General features: G+C 49.8%; 1 protein-coding gene across 1 annotated transcript; it reads left to right on the top strand.

The window, feature by feature from the left end:
• Positions 1-18,839: 18,839 nt before the first annotated feature.
• LOC123138478 (growth-regulating factor 1) lies at positions 18,840-20,797 on the top strand. The gene is made up of 3 exons (XM_044558455.1): positions 18,840-19,244; positions 19,357-20,349; positions 20,436-20,797. Exons 1-3 carry the CDS (start codon positions 19,013-19,015, stop codon positions 20,441-20,443), a joined length of 1,233 nt encoding a protein of 410 aa, XP_044414390.1. The 5' UTR covers positions 18,840-19,012; the 3' UTR covers positions 20,444-20,797.
• The last annotated feature ends 5,362 nt before the right edge of the window (positions 20,798-26,159 follow it).

Here is a 26,159-nt window from a genome sequence, read left to right as displayed (position 1 = left end):
CATAGTAAAAGGTCTCAGGATTAGATTTGCCGCCCTCACATAGTAAAAGATCTCCAGGATTAGATTTGCTTCCCTCACATAGTAAAAGGTCTCCAGGATTAGGTTTGCTGCCCTCACATAGCATGAACAAGCTCGGCATTGATACGTCTCCAACGTATCTATAATTTTTTATTGCTCCATGCTACTTTATCTACTGTTTTAGGCAATATTGGGCTTTATTATCCACTTTTATATTATTTTTGGGACTAACCTATTAACCGGGGGGCCAACCCAAATTTGTTGTTTTATGCCTATTTCAGTGTTTCGAGGAAAAGGAATATCAGACGGAGTCAAAATGGAACAAAATCAACTGGAGAAGTTATTTTTGGAAGGAAAGCAACCTGATGGACTTGGAGTGCACGTCAGGGGAGTCCCGGGCTGCCCACGAGGGTGGGGGCGCGCCCCCCTGCCTCGTGAGCACCCCGGAGGTCCACCGACGTACCCCCTGCACCCATATATACCTACGTACCCTAAAACTTCCAGAACAGAAGATAGATCGGGAGTTCCGCCGCCGCAAGCCTCTGTAGCCACCAAAAACCAATCGGGGCCCCGTTCCGGCACTCTGTCGGAGGGGGATCCCATCACCGATGGCCATCTTCATCATCCCGGTGCTATCCATGACGAGGAGGGAGTAGTTCACCCTCGGGGCTGAGGTTATGTACTAGTAGCTATGTGTTTGATCTCTCTCTCTCGTGTTCCTCTATGGCACGATCTTCATGTATCCCGAGCTTTGCTATTGTAGTTGGATCTTATGATGTTACTCCCCCTCTACTCTCTTGTGATGAATTGAGTTTCCCCTTTGAAGTTATCTTATCGGATTGAGTCTTTTATGAGAACACTTGATGTATGTCTTGCCGTGATTATCTGTGGTGACAATGGGATATCATGTGCCACTTGATGTATGTTTTGGTGATCAACTTGCAGGTTTCGTGGCATTGGGAACCTGTGCATAGGGGTTGGCACACGTTCTTGACTCTCTGGTAGTAGCTTTGGGGCACTCTTTGAAGTACTTTTATGTTGGTTGGATGAATCTGAGATTGTGTGATGCATATCGTATAATCATGCCCACGGACACTTGAGGTGACAATGGAGTATCTAGGTGACATTAGGGTTTTGGTTGATTTGTGTCTTAAGGTGTTATTCTAGTACGAACTCTTTTATAGATCGATCCGAACGAATAACTTTGAGGTGGTTTCATACCCTACCATAATCTCTACGTTTGTTCTCCGCTATTAGTGGCTTTGGAGTGACTCTTTGTTGCATGTTGAGGGCTTGTCATATGTTCTATCTATGTTATTATTGTTGAGAGAACTTGCACTAGTGAAAGTATGAACCCTAGGCCTTGTTTCCTATCATTGCAATACCGTTTACGCTCACTTCTACCACTTGTTACCTTGCTGTTTTTATTATTTCATATTACAAAAACCCATATCTACTATCTATTTTGCACTTGTATCTTCATCTCTTTGTCGAACTAGTGCACCTATACAATTTACCATTGTATTGGGTGTGTTGGGGACACAAGAGACTCTTTGTTATTTGGTTGCAGGGTTGTTTGAGAGAAACCATCTTCATCCTACGCCTCCTACGGATTGATAAACCTTAGGTCATCCACTTGAGGGAAATTTGCTACTGTCCTACAAACTTGTGCACTTGCAGGCCCAACAACGTCTACAAGAAGAAGGTTGTGTAGTAGACATCAGGCATCACCACTTTATGCCTCCTTGTAGGTACATTGTGCTAATGCGTCCACTATCACATGTCCTTATACCAACCTTTTGTTGTTGTTAATGTAAGGGTGCATGTAAAATGAAGCGATCACACTGTTACCTTAGGGACATGTCTAACCAGTGTTATTGTTAATCTAATGCCTCCAGTGATAAGATGGAATTAAACTGTGTTACAAATGGCACTCCTGCTGTTTTCCCCAGTATGATAAGTAAGTTGCTCCTTTACGCTGCTGAGTGTCCTGGTGTCCCCACGGTCCCATGCCCTTAAACCAACTCTTTAGCTGTTGTTGATTTACTGTGTCTGGTAAACAAGCAATGCCACCATTAAAGTAATCCCATATCTGAGGAATCTCATTGTTGATCGTAATGCTTCTGGTAACATGAAGCATTGCTGACGTTTTAAAATTTCTACTGTCCTTGCATGATTGCCATGAACATAATTAAGATGCTTCTTTTCATTTTGTATATGTTTCGTATATTCTTATTGACCAGCAACCGTTTACTTTCTATCATTTTGTGCAGATAGGGATATCCATTTCACCTTGTTGCTATTGTGACCTTTTGGTGAACTGTACAAAACACTTTTTTTGGAATGAGTGTCTTGTGTAGGTCAACTAAAATGTCACGTGGGCAACATCTCTCAATTTTGGTGGAACTGCACAAAATGGTGATTGGAGTTTCCAAAATCTCCGTCAAGTTCTGTTGGTAATCTCGTGCAACGTTTTATTAGCCTTTGCAAGATGGAGCCGTCACTGTCACCACAATGGCACTTTATTTTAGTGGAACTGCACAAAAGGATAAGAAAATTATAGTTGCACCTTACATGAGCCAGACAGCCAACCTTAATGTTCCTCAATTTTAGTGCAACTACTAAAGAAGAACCTGCCAGCTCACAAGAGCAAGTACTTCTTGCTAGCTGAATGATGCAATCTTTGCTTCATTTCAGGTGAACCGTAGAAAAAGGCGCATGAATTGAGTCATGGAACTCCAGGCTGACCTCATCCTAGTGGAGCTAGAGGTTGAGTTCAAGGAGGCCGCTATTAAAGTGAAATCGTGCTCTCCTGTCTCCTTGTTTGTGCTGTGCAAACGGGAATACTCAACTACAGATGTTGTGACGGTCAAGAGCATTTGCCAAGTTCTTCGATTGTATGACATGGCTAGCCAAGATGGATTTAATCCCGATATTCACTTTATCAAAAGGCTCTAATGGGTTGGTTCTGAATCTTGCAAGCTGGGAATCAATGAGATGTGTAGGCATCTTTGTTGTACTTATTATTTGAATCTTATTTGTTGGTTCTGAATCTTGCAAGCTGGGAATCAATGAGATGTGTAGGCATCTTTGTTGTACTTATTATTTGGATCTTATTTGTTGGTTCTGAATCTTGCAAGCTGGGAATCAATGAGATGTGTAGGCATCTTTGTTGTACTTATTATTTGGATCTTATTTGTTGGTTCTGAATCTTGCAAGCTGGGAAACACGGCATGATGATGCAGAGGACAGCAACCATAACAAACAGTTCAAACTTGGTAGTATTTCTTTGTGAAAGTGCGACAAATGTGCTGATCGTGTGTGTCCTGAGAATAATAATTCTAATTGTTGTGCATGTTGATCCCGTGGCACTGATAGAACAAGCCAATGCATTGCTTGTTTTAAGTATAAATTTCTATTAAAGCTAATTAAATTTAAGTAAAGTGACCACTAACTCCTGTTATTACAGTACCAATACAGACCCGCTCGTGAACCGACGTGTGGCTGGAGTAGGTTTCTTAATGGAGGCGTTTGAATGCGCCGAGGGTGCATCTTCTGCCGGGCGTGCATCGGACAAGGGAGGGGTAGTAACTGTTGTCGCCTGTACACACTCAGCTTACTCTTGAATCCAGTTCCCCAAGAGCTGAAAAACGAACTGCTACCGCCGCCTACATACTCGTTCACTCGAAGAGACTCCAATGGCGATCCGAGGGGTGAGCCTGTTGGATATGGACTTCAGCAAGCAGTTAGTTCGCCATTCAGTCCTATGGCTGCACCAAGTTGAATGTGATGTACACCAACGATACGGACTCGATGATATGGCTGCACCAGGTTCTGGAGCATTCGCCCGTTTCATCGGTAGCGCCGACTGCACCTTCGCTACGGTGGAGAGAAGGAAGAACGCGACGATTCGGCCATCTGGTGCAACAAGCTTGTCAACATCCAGAAGCAGTACAAGATCATCAGCAACAGCGAGGGCGTGTCTGCTTCCCGTAACCGACGAGTACACGGACAGCCGCAGCGTCATGATCAAGCATGCCAGGAAGGTTTAGATGTTGTACTTCATCTGCTTATAAGCACCTTTATCATCTGAGTGTTTCATGCATTAGCCTATGTGTCGTAATTATCTGTTTTGTCCGAAATATTTCTTTTAAGAACCCATTAACCTGATTGCTTTTTTAGTGGCTATTTGCTTATGTATGTAAACTAGTTCACTTGTCCATAAAAAAACTAATTCACTCGGTTGCCGTGCTTTGAATCTCCTTCCTCCCAACATATTCCTCTCCTCAGGTGGACCCAGTAGGTCTCTGAATTTTCTCCCACTTTCTTTTTCGATGTAAACTGAGTTTTCTCCCAGTACTTTCCCCTAGAATCAACTCAACTGTCCCACGTCTAGCCTAAAAAATAATAATACCCCACGTACTATTAACTCATCAAATTAAAATGATATTTTATTTCGTAAGTTGAAAGTTCTTACAAAATAATAATAATAATTGTTTATATATAACTTGCCAAGTTAACTCCTAGTGATTGCGTACATAAGCTTGCAAAGATTTTACTGACGTGCAATCATGTGTTTATGTTTTTATAACATTTCTCCGTCTAGCCCAACATGATATTTTCACCCAGCCCAGCAAGTCTGCGGATTTCGAGAAAAATGCAAATGGGATTTAAACGGGCTGCATAGATGCTACATCATTGTTTCACCCAGCCCACCAAATGGACTAAAAAACAAATGGACTGGCTGACATGTGGGCCAGTAGATCGAATCCTAAGAAGGCATTGGATTTACATCCAACGACTGGCATTCTTCTTCAATCTCTCGTCTTCTTCCCCCAGCGCTGCCGGAACCGCCTGCTCCAGCCTTCGGCGTCCAGCGGCATTGTTTTGCGCTCCTCAGCGAAACGCTACCCCGCCGACGGCCAGGTCATCCCTCCACTCCGCACCTCCTGTTATTCTCTGTCGAGTGTAGGCCCACCCCGCACCCGAACCAGTCAAGTTTCCCACTCCTCTCCATTTGCGACTCCACTGCCGCGTCTTCCCCATCTCCGGGTCATTCCAGTCTAGGGCCTTGCCGTCGTCCATCGCCTCGGTGCGCTCGGCGCGGCATGGTTAACATACGAGAGTCATCGGAAGAGGACTGTACGTGGAGAGCCTGACGGCTGGGACCCATGAGGTCCATGGTCGCACGCAAGGAAAGTTCCTCCGTATTACGTACTGTACATGCACTGTACGTGGGAAGGGCTTCTGTATTTCGCGAAAAAAATGTTACCCTGCTGACAGGTCGGACCCACCAACTATATCTTCACACACAAGTGCCTCCTTATTACACACCAAAAAATGAATACCCCCTGCTAGCTGGGACCGACCATAGTGGGTGGCTGACTTGTGGGCCTACTAAGTTGATGAGGACAGAGGGCTTTGTCAACTTAGTCAATATGAATGATTCTAGCTCCAGTGATCGTACGATGTCCATCCAACGGCCATAGTGCTTCTTCAACCTCTGGTCTTCTTGCTCCAGCCGCCCAAAGCAGTGCCGGTCGTGCCGCATGCTCCTGCCTCTCGTGGTCGGCTGTGATGCCGCGGAGGCCTCACCGCCCCCTACTACTCCCACTGCTGCCCCAGGGTATCCCTCTACTCACCCATACCCCCTGTTATTATGCGGCGACAGCAGCCTCACACCACAGCCGAACCAGTGAACCCTCGTACTCCTCTCCGCGTGGGCATCCACTGCCGGGTCTTCCCCGGCTCCGCGTCGTCCCCTTCCTAGGCCTTGCCGTCGTCCACCGCCTTGGTGCTCTCGGCGCAGCGTGGTCAATGTGGTCAACGACCGACTTCCATCGGAAGAGTACTGTACGTGGAGAGGCTGATAGCTGGGTCCAAGGCCATAGCCCAGTTTTTTTGTGATTTGCCAAGTAAGTCGCTTTGTCAGGCCTGTTGGGCTGCAAATCTTTCAAGACGAGGAGAGCTTCATTCGGCTGGCCGAGAAAATGGCCTATCAGTAATGAGAAATGGGATGTACATTTTTAAAACACATTAAACCGGCAATTAGTTTCAAATATCTTTTTTTTCATTTCAAGATTTTAAATTACATTAATTTTTATGCATGGAGAATTTGTTGGATTTTATATCTATATACATTTATTTTTAAAATCAGTTTGAATGTGAGTCAAAATTTCGGGATTAAAAACAGTTCGGACCGCACCGAAATATGCAAACTTTCGTATAATTTTTTAACTGTGGCCACAATATGGGTTGTAATGCTAACAAAAAAAATATGGGCTCCCAAAAAAACCTTAAGAATTAGCAAATGGGCTGTAAATTATTAGAAATAATGGCAGATGGGTTGTATGCTGTTTTCCACATATTTGAGGCTTTCCTTAAAAAAAGGTTGACGCACAAGCAGTGACTGTTGGATGTCCATCCAACGGTCATCGTGCTTCTTCAATCTCTGCTCTTCCTGCTCCAGCCGCTCAAACAAGCGCCAGCGGGACTGCCTGCTCCCTCCTCCCCACGGCCGGCTGTGCTGCCGCGCAGGCCTCACTGCCCCACCGTACTCCCATCGCTAGCCTAGCCATCCCTCTACTCACCCACACCTGTTGTTATTCTCGAGCGACGGCATACGAACTGGTAAACCCTCGTACAGTCGTACTCCCCTCCGCGTGGGAAACAACTGCCGGGTCTTCCCTGCATCCGTGTCGTTCCCTTCCTAGGTCTCGCCGTCGTCCACCGCCCTGGTGCTCTCGGCGCGGCCTGGTCAACATGGTCAACGACCGACATGCATCTGAAGTGGACTGTACGTGGAGAGGCCGACAGCTGGGTCCACGGCCGCACGCAAGGAAATGCCTCCTTATTACGCGCAAAATAATGATTCCTCCACCTGACATCAGGGACCCACCGAAAGGGCCTCTGTATTTCGTGAAAAAAATGTTACCGCCGCTGACAGCTCGGACCCACCAGCTATATCTTCGCACGCAAGGAAGTGCCTCCTTATTACACACAAAAAAAATGAATACTCCCCCTGTTAGCTGGGACCCAGTATAGTGGCAGGCTGACTTGTGGGCCTACTAAGTTGACGGGGACGGAGGGCTTTGTCAACTTAGTCAATATGCACGATTCTAGCTCCAGTGACAGTACGATGTCCATCCAACGACCGTAGTGCTTCTTCAACCTCTGGTCTTCTTGCTCCAGCCGCCCAAACCAGCGTCGATCGTGCCTCGTGCTCCTGCCTCCCGTGGCCGGCTGCGATGCGGCGGAGGCCTCACCGCCCCCTACTACTCCCACCGCTGGACAGGCCATCCCTCTACTCACCCACACCCCCTTTTATTATGCGGCGACGGCAGCCTCACACCGCAGCGAACCAGTGAACCCTCGTACTCCTCTACGCGTGGGCATCCACTACCGCGTCTTCCCCGGCTCCGCGTCGTCCCCTTCCTAGGCCTCGCCGTCGTCCACCGCCCTAGTGCTCTTGGCGCGGCGTGGTCAACATGGTCAAGGAATAGCTTCCATCGGACATGGACTGTACGTGGAGAGGCTTACGGCTGGGTCCACGGCCGCAACAAGGAAGTGCCTCCTTATTACGCGCAAAATAATTATTCCTCCACTTGACAGCGGGGACCCACCGGACGGGCCACCATATTTCACGAAAAAAACATTTCCCCCTGACTGCTGGGACCCACCAGCTACATCTTCCCAAGAAAGGAAGTGTGTCCGGGCAAAAAAAAATAAACGATTCGCCCCCCTGACTGCTGGGACCCACCAGCTACATCTTCGCAGGCAAGGAAGTGCCTGACAGTCGGGACCCACCTGGTCGAAGCGTACGTAGGGTTGTCATTCTGGTCGCGAACGTGTACGTGCATACTGGTCGTTGTAGAGGCGCGCACGTGTCGTAGTAGAGGCGCGCACATAACATGTACACGTACGTACAGCGGCGAGGGTGCAAGAAAGAAAATACAGCCACGTACATACATACGGGCAGGGTCTCGAACGCCTACTCGCGCATACGTACATGGCTGGGTCGGAACGAAGAAACAGCGTCGTCGTCGTGTTCATGGGGAGCCAATCGGCTGGGTCGGAACGAAATGCGTGGTCTTGTTCATCGGGAGGGCTTGGACGGAACAGGCAATGGAAACGAGGCCTGGCGTACCGCACAACGAGGAAACGGACCTCCTACATTCGGAACGGGGTCCTGTTGATCGGGAGGGGTGTGGCGTACCACAAAATGGAGGAAATGGACCTCCTACGGTCGAAACAGGGGTCCTGTTGATCGGGAGGGGTGTGGCGTACCGCAAAACGGACGAAACGGACCTCCTACGGTCGAAACGGGGGTCCTGTTGATTGGGAGGGGTGTGGCATACCGCAAAACGGACGAAACAGACCTCCTACGGTCGAAACAGGGGTCCTGTTCATCGGGAGGGGTGTGGCGTACCGCAAAACGGGACTCCACGGGATACTGTTCATCTCCACCGTCGATCTCCTCCAGCCTCCACGGGCTACAGTCAACCTCCTCCAGCCTCCATGGGCTCCTGTTCATCCAGCCTCCACCGCGCGCTACTCCACCGGCTACTGTTCAACCACCCCTCCACCGTCTACTATTCATCCACCCCTCCACCGTCTATTGTTCATCCAGCCCTCCACACCACGGGGTCCTGTTCAACCACCCCTCCATGGCCACCCCTCCACCGTCTACTGTTCATCCAGCCCTCCACACCACGGGGTCCTGTTCATCCAGAGGCAACGCCACCGCTCACTGTTCATCCAAACCCCCTCGCAACGCTCACTGTTCATCCAATCGATCGGCTTCAGTTAGCAACAGTAGTGAAGGAATCGCTCCATCGTGTTCAGTTAACAGCCATCGATCGATCGCTCGAGTTCAGTAACGCGTAGCCTGCAGTGCAATCGCTCGGGTTCAGTTAGAGCCCAATGCCTCGCTCGGGTTCAGCTAGAGCCAACGCCTCGCACATGTACGAGAGAAACGCGCATCGCTCGGCCCCCGACCTCCCACCGTAACCGGCAACTCCCCGAAATTTGCATCCCCCTCGCTTCTACCATGGTTTTTTCCATCATGGACGGCCCAAAGAATGTCATGCAGCTGCGTCTCCGGCCCACCGAGGACGAAAAGCCCATTTTCTATCATGATTTTTTGTCATAGAAGTAGGAGCCCACCACATCTATGATGATACCGGGTTTTGTCACAATTATCGTCATAGAAGTGTCATATGTATGACAGAAAAAAATTCGTTCGGCCCAAAATGTCATGGATGTGTCTTTTTTTTGTATTGTTGGTAGAGTGATATTCGTTGCATCTTTCATATGGTGTCTAGCTTTCATTGCTTCTAATTTGTTGAAATGCCTTCTCCTTAGTTTACACATCATAAGTTGTGAATATGCAATGTTGTGAATATGCAATGGCACTAATGACGAGAGACCTCTAACATGGTAGTGTGATGTTGTTTGCATCTTGCATATGATTTATTTCTTGTACTACTTCACATTTGTTTAAACGCCATTTATGATTAGACACTGTTAACTTGGCAGAGCGATATTTGTAGCATCTTTCATATGGTGTCTACCTTCCATTCCATTGCTTCTAATTTGGTGAAATGTCTTCTTCTTAGTTTACACATCATAGTTCTGGTTATCTCTTCCGTCCTGTTTTTCATACATATTGTATCCTCCTATCATGTGGTTGTCTAACATCAAAGTTCAGTTCGTCTGCATCACGCATCAATTTGTTCTGAAGAACTAAATTGTTATTCCTTTTATTGTCGGCTTGACTTAACATGGCACAGAGAAAGAGGAAGAAACACAGAATGGTAGGGAATGAGAAGCGGATGAATCCTGCAGATTCTTCTGGTACTGATGGTGCAATAGAAGGTCAAAGTCCAGCGGAAAATTCTACAAACACGCCATCCCATGCTACACGAGCTGCAAAACAAGCCAAATAGAAACAAATAGCTGCCACCAAACAAGCAGAGACAGCCCTAGTTCTTGCAACACCTACCACAGTACTACCAGTTGCACGACTTACTTGTGCGTCAACTGAGCTAGCAGCCCGTTCCGAAGCTCCCTTGCCACCTGACACTACTTCCCAAGCACTCTTAACACAAGACGAGTTGGCAATATCAGATGAACCTTGTGAGCTTCAACAGCAAGAAGGTAGTTGCTAGAGTCAAGTTATAGTTGCATGCTTCTTTATATGTAGTCTCACACCTTGATGTACAATAACACTTCCTATGTTCGTTGTTGGACTAGCACCTAGGCGCAAGAGGAAACAAACATTAGGGATAATGCTCGATAGGTTAACTAAATCTAGAGGAGGAAGAACGGAGATCCGTTTTGAGGCAGGTTTAAAAAGGCCACATGATGCTATAGAGTCAGCCAAGTTAGTATCAGAGGCAGCGGTTGCCGTTAGGTGTCATGTACGTATCCTCCCAACATGGATTCAGTACAGGAATGACAAAGACGAAACCCAGTTCAACACCTTCCTCGACCATTTATCTGTAAGTATGGTTATGTATGGAAACTAGTAATATCTTCTTGCTTTGTCCCATACTTTCTAGGTTGCTGATAATGAGACTCCCATAATTTTCAACAGATGAGGTTCAAGTTGGATAGCCAAGACGATGCAACCAGACAAGCTTGCACCCATGTTTTCAAATCTGCTCTGCTACATCATCGGTATAACTTGAGGAAAACTCACTTTGAAGGCAAGGCTAACAGTGAACTTTCCCAAACATCTCCAGTGGAAAATATATCGGATGAAGACTGGAGGGGGCTTGTTAAACACTGGTCTGATCCGAAGTATCAGGTACATTATATATATGTGATCAGATCACATGTTGAAGTCCTATTTACGCATGTGCCACACAAATCTATCTTCTTGTAGGTGAACTGTTCAAAGAACAAGGCCAACCATACGAAAGTAAAATTCCAACACATGACAGGATCTCATAGCTATATTGCACACTGCGAGGCTCTTGTAATTAGCTATTGTTTCACTCTTTTCACTATACCATATCATTAGATCTATATTGACTTGTTCGAAATGCAGAGGAAAGCCCGCAAGGACCAAAAAGTACATGAACCAAATGTTGTGGAAATCTTCAAGGACTGTCACACCAGCAAGAAGAAGGGCATGACTACACCAGTCAAAGCCGCTGTTGTAAGTCATTAATCCTCATGCCTTTTAACTACTACTTACTCTGACTTGTGCCTTGAAATGCATGGTTTGCAGCCAATGTCTATTACTCTTTCAATTTTATACACAATTGTCTTAGTGTATCATTGCACCTTACAAGGTTTAAAAGAGAGGAGTGATGCTCCTTTGATCTTGACCTGTAATCTAGTTCCATGCTGGACTTGCCCACACAACGTTACAATTGCCTGTTTGTCTGTTCTCAGTTGTTTTGTGATATGAATGATGTCATACTATGCTTACCGTATTATAAACTTCGTCCCTTTATCCTTAGCCCTCAATACAATGTGAAGAAATAGACAATACATTAGCGATGGTACATGGTCATATGTTTGGAACCTGGTTTTATTATGTACTTTGCAATAAAATACAACTAATATTTACATGGGTTCACTTGAATAAGTTCTGTATATAGACCAAAGCTATTTTGTTTGGTTTTGCTACCTCCTTAATATCTTCTGTTTTGGTACTACTAACGTAAAACCTCAACTTTTCAGCGAGCTATGGAAAAAATGGTGGAACCACCACCTTCTGAAGGTGGCGAGGCAACTATAACCGCAATGTCAGCTCTTGCAGCAGTGGGTCAGTACCTGTCCACTAACAGTGCCAAAAGCACGTTCCTGTGTAATACTGGGTTGGTTGTTAAGGCAATATCGTCCAAACTGCCTCATGATCAAGATATGCAAGCTCAAAGCAATGTTGTATCTGCGCTCCAGACACAAGTCCATTCCCTAGCAGAGACCCTTTGTGAAATAAGGAGAGACATTGTTTGATGTCGTCAAGATATGCATGGTTTTGAAACCAGACTATCAGACATTTCCTATGTTGTTCAGGAGCCTAGGGGAAATGAAGGCTAGGGTTATGGTGCTCCATCGGACAATACAACATGAAAATGTAATAGTCAGGTCAAATGAACTAAGCTTCTGAACTTCTGGTGGTGCATTTATTTGCTAGACTTTTAAGTCTTATGCCAACCTTCCTTTTGTTATATAGTTGTAATTTGTTTTGGTGCAATACAAAATTTATTCTTAACGTGCAGCCACCGGCTGAAGAAAACATCAAGCCATTTTTGTATAGTGTAGGGTGTTCCCTATATTTGCACTGGTGGCAATCTTTGATGCCGAGTGGACGTAATCTGTGCAATCGCCTTAATAGCCTAGCGTTAGTTTTGGCCTTATTTATTTCCTAGTCTTCTTTTTCCCTGGTTTGCTAGTGGCCGCAACTACCATGGGCCATATACGGGTCGTAGGATCCATGGGTCTCCTACGGACCGTCGATAAATGGGCCTCCAACAGGGCCATAGAATCAGTCGACCTCGGGCCGTCGGATAAATGGGTCTACATGGGCCGTAAACGGGCGTAATTGGTATCGGCCCAGCACGGTAACAGGCCGTTAATAGGCCACAACATAGGACGGGCTGGAAACGGCGCAACGGGTTAACAGGCTAGAAATGGGCTGACTCTTGCCATGAGCCCAATTTGGCCCATTAGGGTAACCGACCAGTAACAGGCCGACTCTTGGCATGGGCCGAATTTGGCCAATTAGGGGAACAGGCCAGAAACGGGCCGACTCTTGCCATGGGCCAAATTTGGCCCATTAGGTTAACAGGCCAGTAACGGGCCGACTCTTGCCATGGGCCTAATTTGTCCCATTAGGGGAATAGGCCAGTAACGGGCCAGAAGTAATCGAGGGCCGAAAAGGAGCCCAAGAACGTATGGGCCGTCAATAGGCTGAAAGCTAACACGGGCTGGAAACGTCCCATGTAAATCACGGGCCGTTAACGGGTACAAAGTAAATTACTGTTCATTATGGGCTAGAGTCACCGTGGGCCTGTAAAGGGCCAAAAGATACAAAGGTCTCATATGGGCCGAAAGACATCGTGGGCTATACATGGGCCGAAAGTGAAATGAGCTGGTGTTATATTCGACTGCCCACACGTTGTTGGGCTTATTTCCTTCAGGGCCTAACGGGCCGTGAGTTAACGGGCCGTAAAATGGGCTACTTGCGAAGAGACCGTTAACAGGCTTTTCATGGGCCAGCCCGTTAACTTTTGACCAAGTCAAACGGGCCGGCTTTGTAAGTTAAATGGGCCAGTGGTGGGCCGTGGCACGTGTCGACATATCATAGGCGCCTATCTGACCCACTGACGAGCTGACACGTGTTTCGTCCGGCCAATAAGAATTTTACACATGGAAATTTCCCATTGGTCGGGGCTGTTAACGGGTTATCGGATCCAAAACCCGACCCGATAGCTTAACGGCATTCCGTTATGGTGGATGCCATGTGGTGGTCACCCTTGATGAAAGCACTTCTGTGACGCGTGATTTATCGTCATGGAAGTGGACACTTCCGTGATGATAATTTTGGTAATGTCATGGAACACTTCTACGACAGCACAGGTATGACTATCTTGATTATGTCATAAATTTGTCATGGATGTACATGCATGACAAAAAACGCGACCTACTATGACAAACACGTATCATCACGCAAGTGTATTTTTTTGTAGTGGGGGCTGGTGCGCCCCTTTCCCTAGCCGCAGGCCCTAGAGGAATGAAAGGAGGGGGCGCCACCTCTTCCTGCCTTTCCACCTTGGTGGGAGAAATGAAGGGGGGGCACCTCCTCCATCCTTCCCCTCATCACCAAAAGAAGGAAAAAGGCGGCGCCGGCCTAGGGCAGGAGCCCAAGTAGGATCCCTCCTACTTGGCGCGCCCATAGGGCTGCTCCCCCTCCCTCCCATCTATATATATGAAGGGGGGCGCCTAGAACACACAACAACATCAATTGTTAGTCGTGTGCGGTGCCCCCCCTCCACAGTTTACAACCCCGGTCATATTCTCGCGGTGCTTAGGCGAAGCCCTGCATGGATCACTTCACCGTCACTGTCACCATGCCGTAGTGTTGACGGAACTCATCTACATCCTCGACACTTTGCTGGATCAAGAGTTCGAGGGACGTCATCGAGCCGAACATGTGCAGATGTTGGAGGTGTCGTACATTCGATGCTTGACCAGTCGGAACGAGAAGAAGTTCAAGTACATCAACCGTTGTCAAACGCTTCCGCTTTTGGTCTACAAGGGTATGTAGACACACTCTCCTCCTCTCGTTGCTATGCATCTCCTAGATAGATCTTGCGTGAGCATAGGAAATTTTCTGAAATTGCATGCTACGTTCCGCAACAGTCTCAGCACGACCAACTGTCGCAATGATGCATACTCAGGGAGAACACTTATACCTTGAAATTTAGTTAAGGTATCATCTTATAATGCTACCGTCGTACTAAGCAAAATAAGATGCATAAAAGATAAACATCACATGCAATCAAAATATGTGACATGATATGGCCATCATCATCTTGTGCTTTTGATCTCCATATCCAAAGCATCGCCATGTTCTCCATTGTCACCAGCTCAACACCTTGATCTCCACCGTTACGTCGTGGTCGTCTCGCCAACTATTGCTTCTACAACTATCACTAACGCATAGTGATAAAGTAAAGCAATTACATGGCGTTTGCATTTCATACAATAAAGAGACAACCATAACGCTCTTGTCGGTTGCCGATAACTTTTACAAAACATGATCATCTCATACAATAACGTATATCACATCATGTCTTGACCATATCACATCACAACATGCCCTGCAAAAACAAGTTAGACGGCCTCTACTTTGTTGTTGCAAGTTTTACGTGGCTGCTATGGGCTTCTAGCAAGAACCGTTATTACCTACGCACAAAAACCACAATGGTGTTTCGTCAAGTTTGCTGTTTTAACCTTCTTCAAGGACCGGCCGTAGTCAAATTCGATTCAACTAAAGTAGGAGAAACAGACACCCGCCAGCCACCTTTATGCGAAACTAGTTGCATGTCTGTCGGTGCAACCGGTCTCATGTATGTGGACATGTAAGGTTGGTCCGGGCCGCTTCATCCCACAATACCGTCGAATCAAAATAAGACGTTGGTGGTAAGCAGTATGACTATCACCGCCCACAACTCTTTGTGTTCTACTCGTGCATATCATCTATGCATAGACCTGGCTTGGATGCCACTGTTGTGAACGTAGCATGCAATTTCAAAAAAATGCCTATGCTCACGCAAGATCTATCTAGGAGATGCATAGCAACGAGAGGGGGAGAGTGTGTCTACGTACCCTCATAGACCGTAAGCAGAAGTTTTTAAGACCACGGTTATGTAGTTGAACTTTCTTCGTGATCCAATCGATCGAGTACCGAACGTACGACACCTCAGCGTTTAGCGCACGTTCAGCTCGGTGACGTCCTCACCTTCTTGATCCAGCAAGTTGGGGAGGTAGTGGATGAGTTCCGACAGCAAGACGGAGTGGTGATGGTGATGGTTAAGTGATCTCCGCAGGGCTTCGCCTAAGCACTACGGATTTTTTTTCGAGGGTCTAAATCGTGGAGGGGGGCGCTTCACACAACTAAGAGTTTGTCGTCGGTGTGCTAGGTGCCCCCTCCTCATATATATAGGTGGGAGGGAGAGGGGAGAGGCCAAGGGGGAATCCCAAGTGGGGCTGAATCCCACTTGGGCTCCTGCCCTGGTTCGGCCTCCCCCTTCCTTGTATAGACGCCAGGGGAAGGAGGGGGAGGTGCCCCCCCCCCTTTCCTTTCTCCCTTGAGGAGGGGAAGGAAGGAGGGACTTGCCCTCCCCCATTTTCCTTCCCTAGGGCTGGTCGGCCTGGTGGAGGGGTGCACCGGCCCCTTGTGCGCTAGTATGTCCCCTCCTTGGCCCATTAAGCCCATATCTTTTGCTGGGGGGTGCCCGAAACCCCTTCCGGTGACCTGATATGTACCCGGTACCCTCCGGAACACTTCCAGTGTCCGAAAACCATCGTCCTATATATCAATCTTTACCTATCGACCATTTAGAGACTCCCCTTCATGTCTGTGATCTCATCCGGGACTCTGAACAATATTCGGTCACCAAATCACATAACTCATATAATACAATATCATCATCGAACGTTAAGCGTGCGGACCCTACGGGTTTGAGAACTATGTAGACATGACCGAGACACCTCTCCGGTCAATAACCAATAGCGGAACCTGGATGCCCATATTGGCTCCTACATATTCTACGAAGATCTTTATCGGTCGAACCGTTATGACAACATACGTAATTCCCTTTGTCCATCGGTATGTTACTTGCCCGAGATTCAATCGTGGGTATCTTCATACCTAGATCAATCTCGTTACCAGCGAGTCTCTTTACTCGTTCCATAATACATCATCTTGCAACTAACTCATTAGTCACTTTGCTTGCAAGGCTTCTTATGATGTGTCTTACCGAGAGGACCCAGAGATACCTCTCTGATACTCGGAGTGACAAATCCTAATCTCGATCTATGCCAACCCAACAAATACCTTCGGAGATACCTATAGAGCATCTTTATAATCACCTAGTTACGTTGTGACGTTTGATAGCACACAAGGCATTCCTCCGGTATCCGGGAGTTGCATAATCTCATAGTCGAAGGAATATGTATTTGACATGAAGAAAGCAATAGCAATAAAACTAAACGATCAATATGCTATGCTAACGGATGGGTCTTGTCCATCACATCATTCTCCTAATGATGTGATCCCGTTCATCAAATGACAACACATGTCTATGGTTAGGAAACTTAACCATCTTTGATTAACGAGCTAGTGTAGTAGAGGCTTACTAGGGACACGGTGTTATGTCTATGTATCCACAAATGTATCAAGTTTCCGGTTAATACAATTCATGAGTAATAAACATTTATCATGATATAAGGAAATATAAAATAACAACTTTATTATCGCCTCTAGGGCATATTTCCTTCAGGCGAGACGTCGCAGACAGACCAGCTCACCCCAGAGTGCGCACGAGAATGATCAACATGTGGCTGGGGAGAGGATGGCAAGATCGGCTACCTCACCTTGCAGAGCACACCGCATACATCACGACCTCCTTCGACAATCACCTAGAACCCCACCACAAGCTACCGAGCAGGGCCACCCCTGATGCATCATCGACGAACCATCGCCCGCATCGAAGTCCCAAGCACCACACCACCATCCCAAGGGGCTTCTTTAGGAAGAGAAATGATGTCGTAGTGCCATTACGCCCAATCCGATGTAATTTTGGGTGTTCACCTGGGACCGGGAGATGGAGGGTTGTGGTAGATCTCGATGCCATCTACGGGAAGAAGAGCGGCGCATGGAGAGCTGCCGGCATTGTGACCGGCATTGTTGGTAAGAGTTTCCCCTAATCCAGAGCCCCAACCCCAATGTCCCGAGCGGCCACTGGATCCAGCCATCGAGAGGTCCCCGGCATCCGGGGACGGTAAAGGGAAGGACGAAGAACACAAGGAGGATCGTCGGCATCAAATCGGTACCACGGGCTCACGAAGCAGCCAAGGTCGGATATACACGCTCGCCGACCGTCTTGTTGCCCGAGCAGCCAATAACGGCACCCAACAACATATGGCGCCACCCCCCGCTGCCCGGAAGGAGGCACCCTCTCTGGCAGTGGCTGTCACTCTCGCCGGACCTCGACCCCCCCCCCCCCCCCCCCCCCCCCCCCCCCACGAGTGGCTAACCGGCGTTGTCGCGACCTCGACCAGGGGAGGGATGGTGGAGCCCCGCCACCGCCTGTGTCGCATGGGCTTCGCCCAGCGAAGCAAACGCCCACCGGCGATGGCGAGGAGGAGCAAGGAGAGCACCGCCGGCTGAGCTAGGGCCCCTGAGACGTGCGCGGCGGGAGTTTGGGGAGGTGAAAGGTAGGCAGGCTGATGAGTACTTTTCATGAAACTACGAGGGTGTTTGTTTCCAGGGACTTATTGGTTTAGGGACTTAAAAAAGTCTCTATAAGTCCCACCTAAACCAAACACAAGGGACTTATTGGGACTTATTGTGGTGATTTGGGACTTATCAAATAAGACTCTCAGGGAGGAGCTTATTGGGACTTATCCCGGGCCGGACCTACCCCGCGTCGCTCCAGGCTCGTTCCCCGCACGCCGCCTGCCTCTCGGTCCAATCGCCGCCGCCGCCCCGCCTCTCGCCCCGTCGCCGCCCCGCCTCTCGCCCCGTCGCCGCCCCGTCGCCACCCCGCCTCGGTTTGTTCTACCTCGGTTCGTTGCAGCGGTGCCTCCAATCACCGGACAGGCCCTCTCCCGAGCTTCGTTGCAGCGGTGCAACATGGACTTATAAGTCCCTGTAAACAAACAGGTAGGGACTCGAGACTTATAAGTCCCTGTAAACAAACAGGTAGGGACTTATGACTTATAAGTTGGGACTTAAAAAAGTCCTAGGACTTATGAAACAAACATGGCCTACATGATGACAAAGTACAGGTTGCATTTTTCATGAAACTAAATCACACCTTTTAGAAAATCAGCTTGACACACAAGAGCCTAGATATGGCTGACGTGCACACGAGGTGCACTGTCGTAGATACTTTTTGGCATAGGACGACCTGAACTGTGGATCGTTTGAATGGGTTCCTCGGCGACACAGACCACCAACGTTAGCGGACCCTCCACCTTTTGGTTGCCCACGCCACGGGACGGGAACGGTCTCCGTGACTGCGCGCGTCAGCCCTCCTGCTTCCTCCGTCCCACTACAAAACCCCCCAGCCTCCCAACCTCAGAGAGTGCTCCTCTCCATTCACCACCTCTCCCTCCTCACAAGAGCATCGCCATTCTCAACAACCACACCACGTCGATCGCCAAGGTCCGTGCCTCACAACCACCGCGTAGCTAGCTAGCTAGGTTGCTGTGTTCGGGCAGCCGAGCGGGGTACGAGCCGGAGACGATGATGATGATGGGCGGTCGCGCGGGGGCCGGCGGCGTCGGGGCCGGCGGGGGCCGGTGCCCGTTCACGGCGACGCAGTGGCAGGAGCTGGAGCACCAGGCGCTCATCTACAAGTACATGGCCTCCGGCGTGCCCATCCCCTCCGACCTCCTCCTCCCGCTCCGCCGCAGCTTCCTCCTCGACTCCGCCCTCGCCACCTCCCCCTCCCTCGCCTTCCCTCCCCAGGCCGCACGTACGTACCGTGTCCGTGTCTTCTTCACCGACTTGTTTACTTTGATTTGCTTCCATGTCGACCTTGCTTGCATGCGTTTACGTGTTGATACTGACTCGTGATGGTGTTGCAGTGGGCTGGGGATGTTTCGGGATGGGGTTCGGCCGGAAGGCGGAGGACCCGGAGCCGGGGCGGTGCCGGCGGACTGACGGCAAGAAGTGGCGCTGCTCCAAGGAGGCGTACCCGGACTCCAAGTACTGCGAGAAGCACATGCACCGCGGCAAGAACCGTTCAAGAAAGCCTGTGGAAATGTCCTTGGCCACGCCCCCGCCGCCGCCTTCCTCCTCGGCCTCCTCCTCCTCCTCCAACGTCCACTCCGCCGTCAACGCCGCCACCACCACCACCTCCCCCGCGCCGTCCTACCACCGCCACGCCGCCGCGACTCACGACACGACGCCCTACCACACGCTCTACGGCGGCCCCTACTCCTCCGCCGGCCGCCAGCAGCACGCCAGCGCCTACCACCACGCCGCGCAGGTCAGCCCGTTCCACCTGCACCTCGACACCACCCACCCGCACCCGCCGCCGTCCTACTACTCCACCATGGACCACAGCAAGGACAGCTACGCCTACGGGCACAGCGTCAAGGAGGTGCACGGCGGCGGCGAGCACGCCTTCTTCTCCTCCGACGTCACCACTGACAGGGACCACCACCACCACCAACACCACGCCGGCGCCGGCGGCAACGGGCAGTGGCAGTTCAAGCAGCTCGGCGGCATGGAGCCCAAGCAGCACAACCCCACGTCGCTCTTCCCCGGCTGCGGCGGGTACGGCAACAACGCGGCGTACGCCATCGACCTGTCCAGCAAAGAAGAGGACGAGGAGAAGGAGAGGCGGCAGCAGCAGCAGCACTGCTTCCTGCTGGGCGCCGACCTGAGGCTCGACAAGCCGTCGTCGGGGCACGGCGACTCCGCCGACCAGAAGCCTCTCCGGCCCTTCTTCGACGAGTGGCCGCACGAGAAGACCGGGAGCAAGGGGTCGTGGATGGGGCTCGAGGGGGAGACGCAGCTCTCCATCTCCATCGCCAACGAACTCCCCATCACCACCACCTCCCGCTACCACCATGGTACGTACGTTCAGCTCTTCTTCTCTTGCACTTTGAAACTAGCCATTAGTTTCCCTGGCTCAATGGTTCGCTTTCACGATCTGCAGGTGAATGATCCCAAGTCCCAACGAGACCAAGTACGAAGCTGCAACGAGAGACCATCTCCACGAAGAACACGCACGTACGGAGCGAATCCATTGGTCCTTTCCCGGCGTGCTACTCCAGCTGCATGCCCGCCAAGACCTGGACCAGCTACCTCGAGGCATGCATGCACAGTTCGAGCGCTGAAGATCTTGAAAGGCCGGAACCTACCTACTACGACCATCATTTTCATTTCTTCTTCCTTCTCCTTCATTTGTAATCTTTGCTTTGGTCGAGTGTAACATTTCCGCGACATCCATGGCGTGGCGAGGCTACTATGTTGAGGCAATCTGAATCTTTCATTAGCGGAATAGATTTTCTTAGATGAGATGCTAGCTTCCGAGCTGAGCTAAGCCGAGCGTGTTCGCTTTAGCTAATGTCCTTTTTCTTTTCTCATTCGGATTCCTCTGTGAGACTGTCTGAGATGGTTTGTCACATCTGCTGATTCTGCTCAAAGCTCAGAAGCCCGCCCGCACCACACACACACTGCTCAGCATCAGCAGCTTTACTTTATGCTCTCTGAGACGCTCGTACAGGTACTTATTTAGGACAATACAGTACTCCAACTTGGTCACTCACACCATGCCTCTGATGATAAGTGCTAAGCATACTGTTACTTTTTCCTCCACGACTGACCTTTTGGCATGGTCTTTGCTTTGCCCCTGTCAAGCGCAGGCCTCCTACGCTCTCTAGTCTCTACCGTTTGTTTCGTGATGTCACGTCACAAGCTAGAGCTAGAGCTAGGTTTCAGTGCTGCACACGCTGCATTCCAAGTCCGGCAAAATTGATAAATTTGACCTATGGACGAAATCAAATCACAGAATGAACTGCCGGTGAAATTATTTCACGCGGCTGACCTTTTTGTGTGACGCCCGACACGAAGGCGCCACACTACACTGTGCAACGCCTCGCAGATAGGCGCTACACGTCTGACCAGCGTTGCACCCGTGTGATCCGAAAATTACTAAGTCAGTGTGCAGCGCCTGAGAGCTAGGCGCCACACTATACAGTGTAGCGCCTATCTTCTAGGCGTTGCACTAGTGGCTGCTTCATTTTGTAGTGCAACCACTAGTGCAGCGCCTGAGAGCTAGGCGCCACACTATACAGTGCAGCGCCTAGCTCGTAGGCTCTGCACAATGACTTAGCAATTTTTAGACAGTCTAGGATGCAATGCTGGCCAGGCGTGTAGCGTCTATCTATGAGGCATTGCACAATGTAGTGTGGCGCCTTCGTGTCGGGCGTCACATAAAAAGGTTAGCCGCGTGAAATAGTTTCACGGATAGTTCATTCTGTAATTTAATTTCATCTACAGGTTAAATTTGTCAAATTTGCCGCCAAGTCCAAGCTCTATTCAGCCGTTTCTCACTCAGTCGCTGCGAGAAGCTGGCTGGATGCAGTGCCACTGGCCGAGCAGCAGGGGGAAGAGGAGACTGACAACGACTCCTGGGCTGGGCGAATTGAATGGCTGTCAGTGGCAGCCGCAGTGCAATTGCTGCCGGCCGGCCAGCCAGCCCAGCCCCTGAGACGATGTCAGGGCGTGTGTCAGGCGTTGCGCCCATGCGACGGATTGACCGATCTAGGCTCAGATTTGCTGAGTGCTGACCGGCGTCCTGCATCTGCATGCCAGCGCTGCGTGGCCCCCTGCATGCATGCATGCGCTCCACAGTGGGTTTGGGTAGGTCGCTGTCTGCCGTAGCACCGCCGTGACAGTGTCGAGAGCCATGGGCGCATGTACCGGTTGAGCGGTATGCGTCCCTGCCCCGTGGGCCAGCCAATGCGTACGTCTAAACACTGTAGCCAGTCCCTACGTTAGCCGCAGCGCGAAGCCCCGAACCCTTTCAAATGCATATCAACTTGGAGAAACTTGCTAGTGGTAGTACCACTCTTCTAGGGTTATTAATGGATGGATCCGTTTACTTCTGGCCGGCAGTTCGTACAGCTCGAGCTAGAGGTTAAATTGATTTCAGTGCGTAACCACGAGTTTGTTGGCCGAAACGGCCAAGAAACCGGTCAGTACGCGTCAGTCGGCCGTACGTACGCGGCCACTAAACATTAGCCCGGCGGTAGCATCTCTGCGCCAGCGGCGCCGATTAAACAAAGCCGCACGGCCACCGCTGCCACGCACGCACGCCCGGTCCGTTCAACGTCGAGCCGAGACCGACCCGTGCGCCACCACCTGCAGCGCAGCGGCGAATCTGCGGCCTGCCGGCAGGGTTCACGTGAGGGCGCACGAGGAGAGGCGCTCGACGACGGGTCCCGGCGGTGGTGGCGGTGGGCGTACGGCGCCGTGTCTCCGCCGTGCCCGTGCACGCATCAGTATCATCTACATGTATGTCGCCGTGTTAACTGAACGGGGATAGAGAAATCGGCCTCCGCCGCTTTGGAGATGGCTAGCAATGGTGGCACCGCATGTGCTGCTGACACTGTCCCCTCCCTCCCTCTCCCCAGCTATTGCGCCATGGTCCTGGCTGCCATTTCCGTGTAAGCTTCGGCATGTGCTGGCCTGCTCTGGTCTCTGATCCCTGCCTGGTGTGGCGCCTAGTATATTGGCGTGGTGACCACTGATTTGTTTTTGCTTTCCTGTTTGGAGCGGGAGGTTCAATGGCGCTGCATGTCTGCATCATGGTATGGGCAGGCACCTGCACCGGCCCCCGCGACACGGTTACGCGAAACCCAGGAGAAAAACGATCGACGGAGAGCATGTCTGGTTCCTTTGATGATTATAATCAGAAAGCTGTTACGGTTTCTACGGTGCTTGGTGCAGCAGCACCATCAGTATGTTCTTCCTTGTGTGTAGAAATCATGGCGAAACACGTGTCAAGCTATGCGCACTGACTAACAAGGTGGTAAGCGTAGAGGATTCATTCAAGTCAAAGGGCGACAGGCAGATCAAGGGCCAGCTGAGCTGATCAGGGGCAAGCAAAAAACAATGGTGATTAGCTAGAAAAAGCGACTGTCATGTTGATGGGCAACCTAGAACTCTGGGATCCTGTCAGGGGCAAACCGGCTAAACAACCGTCATGCGCGGTGAATTAGTAGTAGCTGGTACTAGCTAGACATGCCGATTTAACTAACCGGGCTGCGCAGTCTGACACCTCGGGATGGCGAGCCCTGCAACGTGCTCACCGCAGGCGCAGGGAAGCCGGTAGCGGTAGCTCGCGGCCACGACCCTTTCCTCCTTTGAATACTGGGATCGGGAGGTCGGTGTGGCGCCGAGATGCCTGCCTCTTCGCCGCGTCGTCACCGCACGCGTTAGTCAGTACTGTCTACTGTACATCAGTTTAGTTTAAATTTTGAACCCTCTGCGTCAGTTTTCTTGGGTTATTTTGTCAGTTCAGGGGGATCCGATGCGGGCAGAGGATGTATTTATCTCGGTTTCCCGTGCTCCATCGCCAGTGTCGCGGCTCGTCAGGGCGCTTAAACTAGACGTCGTAATCTAACTAATACTGTACTAAGGTGCGTCGATCGGGCCTGGGGCTCTGGGTGCAGGTGCAGGTGCAGTGCAGGAGTATCAATCGATGTTCAGACACGGAAGCGCCTGCACATTGTCAGCTAAGTCAGTGGTGCACTCCAACTTGACGAGATGCTGCTTGTGGCTCCAATGGCTTTGCTTCTAGCATCGGTGCTAGTACTTCTGTTACTGTGCAGCTGTGACAGACTGAAAGCCTCTGACAGAACGAGGATTAGGGCGTGGCCTGCAGCCTGCTTGGTTGGTTTGCCTCAATCTCTGGCCTGTTTCCGCTGCTCCTCCAAGCATGTCTTGTGCAGGCGGCACTGCAGCTCCACAGCGGACAGTGCGTTGCTCTTGCTTCAGCAAAAGATCAGATGAAAGCAGGGCAAAAAAACATATTTGACCCGTGGACGAAATCAAATCAAGATCTCAACTGCTTTTGTAAAAACATCACAAACTGACCATTTTATGTGGCGCCTGACAACAGGGCGCTGCACTCCACTATGCAGCGCCTTTGCCTTAGGCGTCGCACACCTGGCCAGCGGGCAGCCCCACAGTCAGCCGTGCAGCGCCTAAGCGCTAGGCGCCACACAGTGTAATGTGCCGCACCCAGCCTTAGGCGCTACACGTTGACTTAAACCGCATCGGCCCAGCCCTCCCCAGGCAGTTCTTCCCTCTCCCGGGCCAGTTGCTCTCTGTAACAGAGAGCAGCGATGGCGCCCCCTTCGATCCCCCCCCCCCCCCCCCCCACACACACACACCTCTCAGATCTGGAGATTTGAGCCGTGGATTCGATCTCCAATCCCTCCTACTAGGTAAACTCCTCCGTTCCCTCTCTTTTCCTCCGTAAATTCGTTGCCATTTAGAGATTTGTCCAAGATTGGGTGGAACCCTTGATTTGCTTGGTTTGGATCTTTATTAGTCCAAGATTGGGTGTTGTGATTTATGATGTGTTCGTCATAGTGGTACTACCTTAGTATTGTTCATTAGTTCACAATATATGATTCTTGTTAGTGAAACCCTGGATTGTTTTTTTTAGATATATCTGAGATGCCTAGTTTTGTAGATAATTATGAGATGTTGAGTTTTGTAGGTATATATGAGATGTTGAGTTTTTGTAGATATATATGAGATGTTGAGTTTATTTGAAATATGAGATGTTGAGATGAACACATATGACATAGGAGATATATATGAGAATTTTTGAAATGAGTATTTTAAATCATTTATTCATTGTGTGGGAAGGAGATGTTGAGATTAATGTAGATGAACACATATGAGATGTTTAGATGAACACATATATGTTTATTGTTTGATCTTTGTAAGGATGGTTTGGCTTCTCGACGATGCGTATGACACACGACACTGGGTCTACATGATGCGCGAGAAGGGGGTGGTAATAATGAGTAATCTAAATATTTTACAAATTTGCCTTTAGTTGAAATTGACATGCACTAAGATTTGTCATTACTTTGTTTTTTGCAGAAGCTTGAACCTCTGAAGATTCGGTCCCACGGGGTCTCTGTTCCTGTCATGCCCTACGATGAGTGGTACACACCCTACATCCAGCAGGCAGGACTCCTCCCGTGGATTCAATTGGTCAGCCGGTCCACGCCGAACCTCAACACTCCACTGGTGTCCTCTCTTGTTTATCGATGGAGGCCGGAGACGCATAGTTTCCATCTTTGGACTGGGGGGATGACCGTGACGCTCCAGGATGTCTCCTTGATCACCGGTATTCCTATCAACGGGAGGCCTCTCTGTATGAGCACCGATCCTGATGGGTGGCGCAAGCAGATGACTACTCTTATCGGTATGGCTCTTACCGAGGCTGAGGCTGATGTAGAGGAGGGAGAAGAGAAGAAGAAGAAGGAAAGGAAAGCAGTCGGAGCAGCTTTCACGTGGATTCAAAGCAACTTTGCGCATTGCCCTGCGGATGCCAGTGATGATGTGATCCAGACACATGCTCGTGTCTATATGTGGTACGTTGTCTTGAGGACTTTGTTTCCTAACTTCACAGGCAAGAACGCTCCATGGATGTGGCTAAAGGCGTTGACCGTCTTCGATAGCAGATGGAGCTGGGGTTCAGCGACTCTTGCCTACTTGTACGATAGGTAGTTTGTTTGTTTTGTTATCAACTCATTTCTTCATTAGCACTGCAACCTTGCTGTCAAGTTAACATTGTTTTTTTATATGCAGCTGGACGATGCATGTTGCAGGATCACAGGTAGTGCATGCA

The sequence above is a fragment of the Triticum aestivum genome, chromosome 6B (assembly GCF_018294505.1).
Source record: "Triticum aestivum cultivar Chinese Spring chromosome 6B, IWGSC CS RefSeq v2.1, whole genome shotgun sequence".
Lineage (NCBI taxonomy): Eukaryota > Viridiplantae > Streptophyta > Magnoliopsida > Poales > Poaceae > Triticum > Triticum aestivum.
This window is presented reverse-complemented; position numbering and strand designations above follow the sequence as displayed.

What these genes read in the sequence shown, in the direction of transcription:
- LOC123138478 (XM_044558455.1), top strand. Translation starts at nt 19,013, where the DNA reads ATGATGATGATGGGCGGTCGCGCGGGGGCCGGCGGCGTCGGGGCCGGC. An exon ending in CTTCCCTCCCCAGGCCGCAC is followed by an intron (nt 19,245 to 19,356) that starts GTACGTACCGTG and finishes ATGGTGTTGCAG; the next exon opens with TGGGCTGGGGATGTTTCGGG.